Below are 11983 nucleotides of genomic sequence, written 5' to 3' on the forward strand. Positions count from 1 at the left end.
GTAGTGATAGGGGTTGTGATAGGGGTAGTGATAGGGGTAGTGATAGGGGTTCTGATAGGGGTAGTGATAGGGGTAGTGATAGGGGTTCTGATAGGGGTAGTGATAGGGGTAGTGATAGGGGTTGTGATAGGGGTTCTGATAGGGGTAGTGATAGGGGTTGTGATAGGGGTAGTGATAGGGGTAGTGATAGGGGTAGTGATAGGGGTTCTGATAGGGGTTCTGATAGGAGTAGTGATAGGGGTGGTGATAGGAGTAGTGATAGGGGTAGTGATAGGGGTTCTGATAGGGGTTCTGATAGGAGTAGTGATAGGGGTGGTGATAGGAGTAGTGATAGGGGTTGTGATAGGGGTTCTGATAGGGGTTCTGATAGGAGTAGTGATAGGGGTTGTGATAGGAGTAGTGATAGGGGTAGTGATAGGGGTTCTGATAGGGGTTCTGATAGGAGTAGTGATAGGGGTTGTGATAGGGGTAGTGATAGGGGTAGTGATAGGGGTTCTGATAGGGGTTGTGATAGGAGTAGTGATAGGGGTTGTGATAGGGGTAGTGATAGGGGTAGTGATAGGGGTTCTGATAGGGGTTCTGATAGGAGTAGTGATAGGGGTGGTGATAGGGGTTGTGATAGGGGTAGTGATAGGGGTAGTGATAGGGGTTGTGATAGGGGTAGTGATAGGGGTTGTGATAGGGGTTGTGATAGGGGTAGTGATAGGGGTTGTGATAGGGGTAGTGATAGGAGTAGTGATAGGGGTTGTGATAGGGGTAGTGACACGCCCCTCGAGGGCTAGCATCACCGCTGCCGGGATGGTGGTCATCGCAGACCCCCCCCCCCCCCCCGAGTTCGCCTCGATTCTCTGCGCGGTGGCAACTGCTCGTCGCGGGCGATCAGAGCTGGCTCGCGACGCTTATACCCCACCACCCCGCACACCCCGCCACCCACACAACACACACACAACCCACAACCTTCACGCGCGAGCTTTGATATGGGTTTGATTAGAACAGATAAAACACGTCGGTGCTGTCGGTCCAGTGGACGGCAAAGACAAGACAAAGATTCTCCCAAACCCCCACCACCTTTCTAGCCTCAACCAGGCTGTTGGGGCAAGTGCTGTTTGCGAGCACCTGTAAAGGCAGGCAGGCACGCATGAACGCACACGCGCGTCGCTCTCTCCTCCCCGCTGCAGATGAACGCGAGGATGGGGGGAGGATGCCCACTGCGGGATTTGCAATCATTTCTCGGTTTCAATCTCGTGCTTTTTGGCAAGATGATGTAACAAACAAACAAAAAGGATATTGGCTCGCGTATAAGACTCGTCACCTCCGAGGGGATTTTGCCAGGGCAAATCCATGGAATTAAATTGATTGTTTCCTTTTTTTGTAATCTAATTCGCACACCGGTAGATGTTCTGAACAAAAGGCAAAGATTCACCCCCACCCACCAACCAACCAACCCACCCACCACTCCGTGTAGCCTTATCAGACGCGTGGGGCAAGTGCTGTTAGCGAGCACCTATGAAGGTCGGCACGACACACGACTAGGGGTGAGCGTGCCAACACCACGCCCGGCCGCCTTTGTCTCCCCGGTGGGGATGTTTACTCACCGCACCAGGTACTCATTTGAGGCTGAGTCCACCTAGGGGAGGCCCAGGACTGGTTCAGATAATCGTCACTGATGTTCGCCGTGAGCGGGAATCGAACTCGGGTCGCCACAGTCGTAGTATAGCGCGCTAACCACTACACCACCGCTCCCCCCACCCACACACACACGCACGCACGCACACACACGCACTGGTGTACATGTAACATACCACAGCACCTCCTCGAGATGTTGCTCACTAATATATTATTTTTTAAATAACCAAATCGCTGGGCACATTCGCCCGTCACGTGACAACTCGATTCGATTGGCCTCCGTCGCTGGGTGGTGGAGGGCCGCCGTTTAAACGGCGTGGCATTTTAGCCACGTCGACCATCGGTGTCACCCGAAGGAAACTTTAGCCTGCATCGTAATATCGGTGGTGGGGTAGCCTACGTAGAGAATTCACACCCCTATCCCCCCCCCCTCTGTCATGATTTCATTCAAACTTTGCGATCGTATCGATGATTATTTTATTTCTTACTCACTTAACACAATGACGTCACGTCTTCTTCCCCCGATGTAGTCAGAGCAGCACCTTCTGAAGATGCATTTTATTTTTTAAATCCTTTATATTAAGTTCGCTTGCTTGCTTGCTTGCGTGCTTGCTTGCTTGCGTGCTTGCTTGCGTGCTTGCTTGCTTACGACCGTGCAAATCTTTCGGTCGTTTTTTAACCCACTTCCCGTGATCCAATCGAGCTGACATTTTGCACACAGACTCGTTGTGCGAGACAATTAATGTTCGTGAAAAAAAATTCCCAAAATTTGACACTTTTTAGGCAAAAAAAAAATATTTTACATATATTCAAATAGAACTCATTCATGGCTTTGGCTGAACGTCACAGTGTAAGAGCCCAGAGCGTAACCTCTCCACAGGCCGTGGCGGAGTAGCGCAGTTGGTAGCGCCCTTGCTTCCCATGCCAAACGTCGCGGGATCGATCCCCGCGTCCTCCACAGGCGAATATATTTTTAAATCCTTTATATTAAGTTCGCTGCCACGCATATAAAGGATTTATAGTGAAAAACTTTGTTTTACGGGTTATACTTATTAGAAAGTTCAACATGTTTGTAAATATAATAGAGGTTTTTGGGTTAGCGTAAATATATGAATGCGTCGTGAAAACCCGCCACCACCCGACACAGCCAACTAGTAAGGGTTGCCACGTAAACAGAACGTGGCCAATTCGTCACTAGTACAGCACACCGGTGTGTTGGAGAGCCAAGCTACGACATTTACAAACTGAGTACGACGTTTCGCCAGTAAGTAATTACAACTAGCTTCATCAAGAAACGTCGTACTCAGATTGTAAATGTTGTGGCTTGGCTCTCCAACACACCGGTTAGTGCTGTACTCGTGACGAATTGGCCACGTTCTGTCTACGTGACAACCCTTATTAGTTGGCTGTGTCGGGTGGTGGCGGGTTTTCACGACACATTTATATATTTACGCGATATAACCCAAAAAAACCTCTATTATGGATGATATTGGTCGCGAAAGCGACATGTTTGTAAATATATAGGCTAAAATATATATTTTACGGCAGAAATTGTAATGTGATCAACCCGAGTGACTCCCAGTCACTTGCTCTCTCTGTGCCAATATTTCATCTCTCTCTCTCTCTTTAAATTGGTTTTAACCAAACCAATTTCTGCGATCCACTTCTGCTTTCTTTGTCAACTTGCGGTGGCGCTGTGGTTGTGGTATTGTTGTGGTCATGTTGCTGCTGTGGTCATGGTATTGTTGTGGTCGTGGTGTTGTTGTGGTTGTGGTATTGTTGTGGTCATGTTGCTGCTGTGGTCATGGTATTGTTGTGGTCGTGGTGTTGTTGTGGTTGTGGTATTGTTGTGGTCGTGCTGCTGCTGTGGTCATGGTGTTGTTGTGGTCGTGGGGTTGCTGTGGTTGTGGTATTGTTGTGGTCGTGGTGTTGCTGTGGTTGTGGTATTGTTGTGGTCGTGGTGTTGCTGTGGTTGTGGTATTGTTGTGGTCGTGGTGCTGCTGTCGTTGTGGTATTGTTGTGGTCGTGGTGCTGCTGTCGTTGTGGTATTGTTGTGGTCGTGGTGGTGCTGTGATTGTGGTATTGTTGTGGTCATGGTGGTGCTGTGGTTGTGGTATTGTTATGGTCGTGGTGCTGCTGTGGATGTGGTATTGTTGTGGTCGTGGTGTTGCTGTGGTTGTGGTATTGTTGTGGTCGTGGCAGTCCTGTGGTCACGATATTGCCATGGCAGTGGCGGTGCTGTCGTCATGCTATTGTCATGGTAAATCGTTGGATATGTGGGGCTCTGTGTTTGTAGCCTGGGAGGGGGGGGGGCCCAGCCGTGTCAGATTGTCACGTTTTGTGAGCCAATGCAGAACGTGCATTGTGTCACATTTGGTGAACCCCCCCCGCTGCCGCCGTGTTCAGCAGCCATCAATAATCGACACACAAAGGGACGGCTTTCAGTTGAACGCAGATGGTCGGCACACCTGCAACTGTCAATCACCATATGAATTGATGCACTCCTCGTCGCTATTAATTGCACCGCCTTGTTAGTGGGGAGCGGCTCGATTGAGTTGCGCCCGCTGGCATTGTTCGTTAGCGAACGCGGCTCACGTTGTGACGGCCGTGACGGCTCACACCTCGGTTCGCCACCCGTGTCCCGGTGTGACGCATACGCGGTTGGGTTGGCAGAAGTCGATCGTGTGCCGAGACCCCGTACCAAGCAAGCATCGTGTTGAACTAAACTGAAAATATTTTTTTTTTGTCGTTGCATTTTTATTTTACCGGGTAAAGAACTCTGTTCCAGACGCGACCAGACCACAAGTGATAGCGCAAAGGAAGTGGCTTATCAAGTGGAATAGTAATGCAGCCAAATCACTCTAAACGCGTGTTGATTTGAGTGTGTGTGGTTGGTGTGTCTCTGTGTTGAGTGTGAGTGTGTGAGTGGTTGGGGTGGTGCGGTTGTGGCGAGGGTGTATGTGTGGTTGTTGTTGTTGTGTGTGTGTGAGATTTGTGTCTCTGTTGGTGCGAGTCTCCGTGGGTTTGTTTTGAATCTGTGACGCCACTCCAGCCCTGTCCCCACCTGGCACAGACCCCCAACCTCCCTCACACCGCCCCCCCTCACCGAACCCCGGAGAATACCCCCCCAACCCCCCCAACCCCCCCAACCCCCCCAACCCCCCCCCCACCGTGCCCCCCTGTGTAGTGCTGACTCGGCAACTGTAAGCGCAGCACTGTTGGTGGAGAGGTGGCGGCAGTAGAACCCGTCAACCTGAGTTCCATCCTGGGCCACGGCGAACACGTCAGCGGCCGGCACCACAGGGGACGATCCTGCACGGGTCGCCCCCGATCGTAGCCCCGTGAGGGTAGCCCCGTGAGGGTAGCCCGTGAGGGTAGCCCGTGAGGGTAGCCCCCTCCCACGGAGTTCACGCTCTCCGTGGTCCGGCCGACGCGAGCACAGCTTGTTACTGCTCAGTGGGGCCGCCACGGATGGGGGGGGGGGCAATGAATCTCGGAGGGGGGCAATGACATTCGGAGGGGGGCAATGACATTCGGAGGGGGGCAATGTAACTCGGAGGGGGGGGCAATTAAATTCGGAGGAGGGCAATGCAAACTCGGGGGGGGGCAATGAAACTCGGGGGGGGGGGCAATGCAACTCGGAGGAGGGCAATGAAATTCGGAGGGGGGCAATGAAATTCGGAGAGGGGCGATGAAACTCGGAGGGGGGATGTGGTATTTAGGGGACGAGGAGGGGGAAATGCTGCACGCGAAGATGAATCGGGATCGGCGGTGTCGCAGAGCCGGGCATCGCGGGGGGGTTTCGATGAGCGCGGGTTGGCTGCTCGTCTCCACGATGTTGAACTTCTTTCGCACCGTACATTGCGAAAGCGGCAGTTTGGATATTGAACGCGCGATGAACGTTTAAACGTGTTCAGGATGTACTGACTATAGCGATTTTTGGGATCGTCCTTAACTTTATATACGTATATATATTTGTAATAGATTATTAACGGCCCTTACTTACTCCACTGCTCGATGAAGGCCTCGCCATGACCGCCCATGGCTTGTTTTTTTAAGAAATCCGTACCGTACAGTAGTCGTAAGATCATAAATGCGGAGAAATACAGGAGCGGTGGTGCAGCGGTCAGCACACTGCGCTCCGAACCCCTGCCACACGAGTGGGCGTGGTGCTAGCCACCCACCCAACCCTCTCCACGTGTGCCCTTCCCAGCCTTCACAGGTGCTACTCGCTAACAGCACTTGCCCCTACAGTCTGTTACCGGCGGAGGTGGGTGGGGGAACCTTCGTCCTTTGTTGTTGTGATGATTTGAACCGTTCCTGGGCCCCCCCTAGATTGAGTCAGCCTTGGATGAGTAGCTGGGGGTTATTGTTTGAACTGAATCATACCCCACCTATAGCATCCCACCCCCCCCCCCCCAAAAAAAAAAAACCCAAACACCCCATTTGGTTTACGGCACGATCTGGCTTCTGCACGTTGGAAATAGATGAAAGGAATACGTTTGAAAGCGGTGTCGTTAAGCGCTCGTTAGCTCTCATAATGCGCGCGGGTGATTTTGTGTCCCCAGTGGCGATGTTCACACGCGCGACACCCGTCATTCGTTTGAGGCTGAGTCAACCTAGGGGGGAGGGGGCGGAGGCCCGAGGACCGGTTCAGATAATCGTTACTGGCGTTGGCCGTCGAACTCGGGTCGCCGGGTCCTGCAGTGGAGGAACACGTTTGATGTGCGTTTGTTGTTTGAAATGAAGTGGTTTTCAGGCAGTTAAAAGCAATATTTGAGCAAATTTGGCTTTAGGTGGCAAGGGGTGGGCGCGCTGGGCAATACTTTGGCTCAGTGGAGGAAGACCCCTGGGTTCGATTCCCGACACAGGTCCTGTTATGTGTGTGGAGTTTGTGTCTTCTACCCGTCCCCTGACCCTATCCTGCATGGGTTTCCTCAGGGTTTTTGTTCCACAGCTCAAAAAAAACCCCGTAAGAATGTAACCGACCTTGACCAAAAAAATATTCCCAAGCTCAACAAAAAACGTTCTTACTCAATTGGCATTTGCACATTTCAAAAAACGGCCTCCTGACTGCGACAACGTTAGCAGAAGACGCGCCTGGAAAAGAGTTGGTCTTGGGACTCGGTCGTGAGTCTCTGCCGGTGTAATACCATCGTTCATCCACAGTCCAGGGGTTCTCAACCAGGGGGATACGTGGCAGTGTCCCAGGGGGTCGACGTGAGATGATTTACAAACCGTGCGAAATTATATCATGCGCGCGAGCCTTTGGTGAATAATCACGAGTGAGTCTGCCAACATATCAAATAACTACGATAACAATTTGATACCTCGTAAATTGGGCAATCGATTAAAATATTGACGTTCATTAATTCGTACATGTATTTATCAGAAACACGTTGGGACATGCAAGGGGGAAGGGGGGGGGGTACTCGACAGTAGCAAAAAACAAAGGTTGAACACCACTGGGATAATTGATTAACAATAATAACAATTATCAAACGCGGCTTTGTAGAATGTACGAAATCCACAAGCGGTGTTCGTAGCTCATGTGCCCCCCGCGAGCTACGAATCTTCCGCGCCGTGGCAGCTTCTCTCTCCGGCACGGCAGCGGGAGTGGGTTAATCCGCATGTTAATTTAACTCAACAATCCTCAGGGGGGGGACGCGGAGGAGGGGGGAGGGGAGATTGCCCCCTTTTTTATGTAAATGAGAAGCGAGGGCGCAATCGACGGAACGTGCGCTCCGCGGCGCGGGCGCACGCGTGTTGACCCACCCCAAGTAGCAGCGGCAGCAGCAGCAGCAGCAAGCTCTTCCGTTGCTGTTTCTTTACAAAGGCACCCCCCGTCCCCTCCTCCCTTCCCACCGCTCGCTATTAAGCTCGTCGCGCTGAAAGTATGAATTATGCATTTTATTCCAAACATTACCATTTTTTTCTCTCTTTTTTTCTTCAATGTAAATATTTAGTTTTGTTTTTTAAACGGCTGCTTGTCTGGATAAATCGTCGATTCTCTCTTCATTCGCGTGAAATCGTCTCGATATGGAACCAAGAGGAAATGCACGCACTCGTTTTGCGTGGTGCTGCTGCTGCTGCTGCTGCGGTTGTGTGTGGCTCTGCTGTGGTTGTGTGGTGCTGATGCGGTTTTGTCTGGCGGCGTATCTGCGGCTGCGTGTGATGCTACTGCGGCTGCGTGTGATGCAGCTCCGGGTGGCGAGTGGCTACGTTTCTCCCGCAGTTTTCAAGTCAATTGCCGGCGATCGTGTTGTCTCCCCGCGTCGCGACATTAATCCTCCTCCCACTCTCGCGCACGCCGCCCAAACGCCTTCGCTGGGTGCGTGGCGCGCGTGTGCATCGCACGTGTGCCGTGACGATGCCCTCAATGGAGACGGAGGGGGCAGCGGTGGTGGTTCCGCGCTTTGAACCAGGCAGCAGCAACTCGGCGGTCGTCGCGATAACTTCTCAAGCGCCGTTGCGAGGGCGCGACACAAACCGAGCGGCGGACACAGCCGAGAAAGATGTAGACGCGGCGAGATCAAAAGAAATGTCGAAAGAAATTGAGAGGCAGTGGGATTATAGAAGAGCGTCACAGACTAGAGATGAGATGGATTAATTGGCTTTTTCGTTAATTAGTTTTTTATGTTAATTTGAATTTGAGCTGATATTTGATACGCCCATATATTTCTTTCATGAATCTGGGGCTCCTTTGAGGTTCCAGAGGCTCTCGACGCTTTCGCTCTCTTTGTTTATTCCCAGCACTGCCAATGATAAGCAGGACCCGAGTGGATGTTAGTACCCTCGGCTAAATTCGACTAATGATAACTTCAAGTTGGAATCTTTTCTCGCTCTCAAACAGAGAGAGAAAATGACTCGCAGGTGCGAGAAACCACCGATGTGTGGGAAGGTGGCAGCAATGCGGTGAGCCACCACCAAATTCCACCCTCCCCCCACTCTCCTTCCCCAAGCTCTGCTGTCCTTCATATATGAAAGTTTAATCGGCCAACTAATGAGTGTTTACACGTGGGAAGAAAAAAATCGAAGCACCCGGAGAAAACTCGCGCGTGTGAGGGCGCGACACTCCATCCCATACAGATGGAACAAGTGGGGGGGGGGGGAGACCACATTTGCCGCACCTCCTAGACGCCCACCCATGGGAAGGGAGTTTCACAACATTGGTGTGGTGATCCACCAACCTTCACTGCTGCTGCTGCTGCCTCCACAGCGCTTGATCACAAGCGGCCACGTGCATCGTAGCCACCACCACGACCGGCACAATTTTTCCCGGCGTCACAGTCGGAGCCTTGGCCCCATGCACGCGCCTTCCACATAAACTAAAAACTAAACTGTTTTTATTTTACCAGGAAAAGCCCACTGAGCTATGCAGCTCTTTTTCCGAAGCGACCTGGCCACAAATGATAGCTCAACGAATTGGCTTATCATCACGTGGGAGTTTGTAGCGGTGAAATACTCCACACGCATACTGATTATAAACGTGGAGGACCCAGAGAAATATCCACGCAACCACGGGGAGAGAGACACGCAAACTCCAAATATACAGGCGTCAGGATCGGGATCAAACCCACGACCTTCTGCGTACCAGGCGAGGTAGTTAACATCTCGCAAACCGTGGTGCCCCAATCGGCGCTTGCCACGTGCGTTGACGCGCCGATTCGAGTGCGCAAGAAAAGTGAATTACGTTAATTAGTTAATTACTATGTATGATCATTAATTATCCGCTCATCAATAATGTATCGGAGATCTTTACTCGCGCGTAATTTAATTCGGCCGCGGACGGGCTGAGCGAGATGGGGCGGCGTCTGCAAAGACAAAGATCGCCCGTGTAGCCCTCACAGGTTGTAGGGGCAAGTGCTTTCAGCGAGCACCTATGAAGGCAGAAGCCGTGGTATGGCCGAAACCACGCCCGACCGCATTTGTTGACAGACCGCGACCAGGTACTCATTGAAGGCTGAGTCGAAGAAGGGGGAGGCACAGGACCCGTTCAGATATTCGCCACTGATGTCAGCCACGTGCACACACATCCATGGATGTGCAAAAGAAGATCCCCGTATAGCCTTTAAACAGACTGTTGGGGCAAGTGCTGTTAGTGAGCACCTATGAAGGCCGGCACAGCACACGAAGAGGGTAGGTGGCCAGCACCACACCCATTGTCTCCCAAGTGGCGATGTTTACACATCGCACTAGGTACTCATTGAAGGCTGAGTCGACCTAGGCTAGGCCCAGTATCAGTTCAGATATTTGCCAGTGTGATTGGTCATGAGCGAGAATGGAACTCGTGTCACCGGGTTTCCAGCGCAGTGCGCTCACCGCACACGCAAACACACGGACGCACGTGGATCGGATGTCACCGATGATCATCATGGCCTTCGTCCAGCAAAACGTCGCCGAGTCTCAGGACTCATCGTCGCGAGGGCTCTCCAATTGAGCCGTTTGGGCGATTTCGTTTGCGAGCGTTCGGCTGCCCGCGATGGGAAAGAGAAGGTGGGTCGGGAGCGGTGGGGTAAAGTGTGGGCACTTCCAACCCGCCCGAGACGTCTGGCCCACGCGCAAGAGTCGGACAAAATAGTCTCGGCTGTGGCTAACTAATTGGAGGCCTCCGTCCGCCAGCAGCGGCATGAGCACGCACTTGCAGGGCTGCGCTTTCACTTTCCGCGTCACATACCCGGTGTGTTGGGGTATAAGAGTTGTTTGGCAATATACTTCACCACTCCGGTCGATGTCGGGTTGGTGAAGGGGAGCACATTTCATCTCGTTTCTCGCAGAGTACCCGGCTGGTATGGGCGCCCTCGATCCAGTGGAGCTACTCAAAAACAAACAAAACTCAACACATTCATCAATATCAACACCGCGAGCGCACGCGCGCGGCCTCAAAATAGAATCAAATATACAACGGGCGACGTTTTGGGGAATTGACCCTTCTTTCACAGCACGTAAATGAAGCGAAACTAAAACAATAACCCGCAAAGCACTCAAATCGCCGCCGCGGTCTTATTGACAAACGCTGTCGAGGGTTGCTTTTGTTAATTGTGCTCGGGCATCACCATCACCGCGCGCCAAACAATCAGCTCGATTCAGACAAGCTGCCCGGGTTCTGCAACGCGGCTCTCTCCAGCTACGTCTGAGCCGTTGGTGAAGCCACGTGCCCCCCTTTCTCCCGCCCCCCCCCCATTCCCCACCAGTTCAATTTCGTGGGGAAGCTGCTTGGACCCCAGGGGAACTCCCTGAAGAGGCTGCAGGCTGAGACCGGCACCAAGATGTCTATCCTGGGCAAGGGCTGCATGAGGGACAAGGCCAAGGTGAGTGTTGGTGTCGCGGGGCCTTGACACCCGCTGTGGTGGGGGGTAGGGGTGTGGTGGGGTGGTGGGGGTAGGGGGACTTGGGGGGGGGTGTCACCTATGAGCTGCAAAAAACTGGGATGAGTTGTGGGGCACCACGGTGGCTATGATATGTGAACTGTCTCGCCTGGCATACAGGAGGTTGTGAGTTCGATGCCGGCCCTGACGCTTGCTGTATATTTGGGGTTTGTGGTGTTTCTTTCCGTGGCCGCGTGGATTTTTTTCGAATCAACATCACGCAGTTATAAATGCCCCACGTGATAAGCCACTTCATTGAGTTGTAATTTGTGACCAGGTCGCTTCTGGTAAAGCAAACAATTGTCAGTTCTAGCGTGAGAGACGGGTCGAAATTAGGGTAGGGGTTGAGTTTGAAGTTACGGTCGTGCGTTAGGGTTGCGGTTAGGGTTAGACGTGTGTGTTAAACTTCTTTCGCATCGTACGTAACCAACCGTGCTAATCGGAGGTGCGTCGAAGGGCAACAAACTAAAGACCAAAAGCAGAGATGGGGTTGAGATTGAGGTGAGGGTTTTGGTTACAAATGGGGTTTTGTGGGGGGGGAGGGGGGTTAGGGTCGGGATTGGGGTTGGGGTGCGTGCGTGTCCCCACCACACCAGGGGGCCGTCAACCCTTCGGTGCCGGCGTTGCATGCGTCTCTTGAAGGGCTGCCTCGTCACCGTTATTGAAACATTGAATTTCTTACCGAATTCGAAGCAAAATGGGCCCTCTCGTTATTTTTGGTTGCCGACCGCCTGACCCCCTTCCGTGCCCCCTCCTCCGCACCGCACCGCCCCGCCCCCCCACCAGGAGGAGGAGTTGAGGAGGGGCGGCGAAGCGAAGTACGCTCACCTGCAGGAACGTCTGCACGTCCTCATCGAGGTGTTCGCCCCCCCCGGGGACGCGTACGCGCGCATGGGCCACGCGCTGCAGGAGGTGAAGAAGTTCCTCGTGCCGGTACGACCCCCTCGCTCGAGCAGCCCGCCGTCTCCACCTTCCCCGTGCCACGGGCA

At 52.7% G+C, this 11983-nt stretch overlaps 1 protein-coding gene across 9 annotated transcripts in view; it reads left to right on the forward strand.

Moving 5' to 3' along the window:
* Positions 1 to 11983, forward strand: part of LOC144946002 (KH domain-containing, RNA-binding, signal transduction-associated protein 2-like) — a 59174-nt gene that overhangs the window by 22156 nt on the left and 25035 nt on the right. For all 9 annotated transcript variants that reach the window (XM_078874745.1, XM_078874766.1, XM_078874772.1 and 6 more), the window contains exons 4-5: positions 10821 to 10937; positions 11781 to 11927. In XM_078874745.1, coding sequence (XP_078730871.1) covers positions 10821 to 10937; positions 11781 to 11927 — 264 coding nt within the window. The remainder of the gene's footprint in view (positions 1 to 10820; positions 10938 to 11780; positions 11928 to 11983) is intronic.

The sequence above is a fragment of the Lampetra fluviatilis genome, chromosome 2, assembly GCF_964198595.1.
Source record: "Lampetra fluviatilis chromosome 2, kcLamFluv1.1, whole genome shotgun sequence".
Lineage (NCBI taxonomy): Eukaryota > Metazoa > Chordata > Hyperoartia > Petromyzontiformes > Petromyzontidae > Lampetra > Lampetra fluviatilis.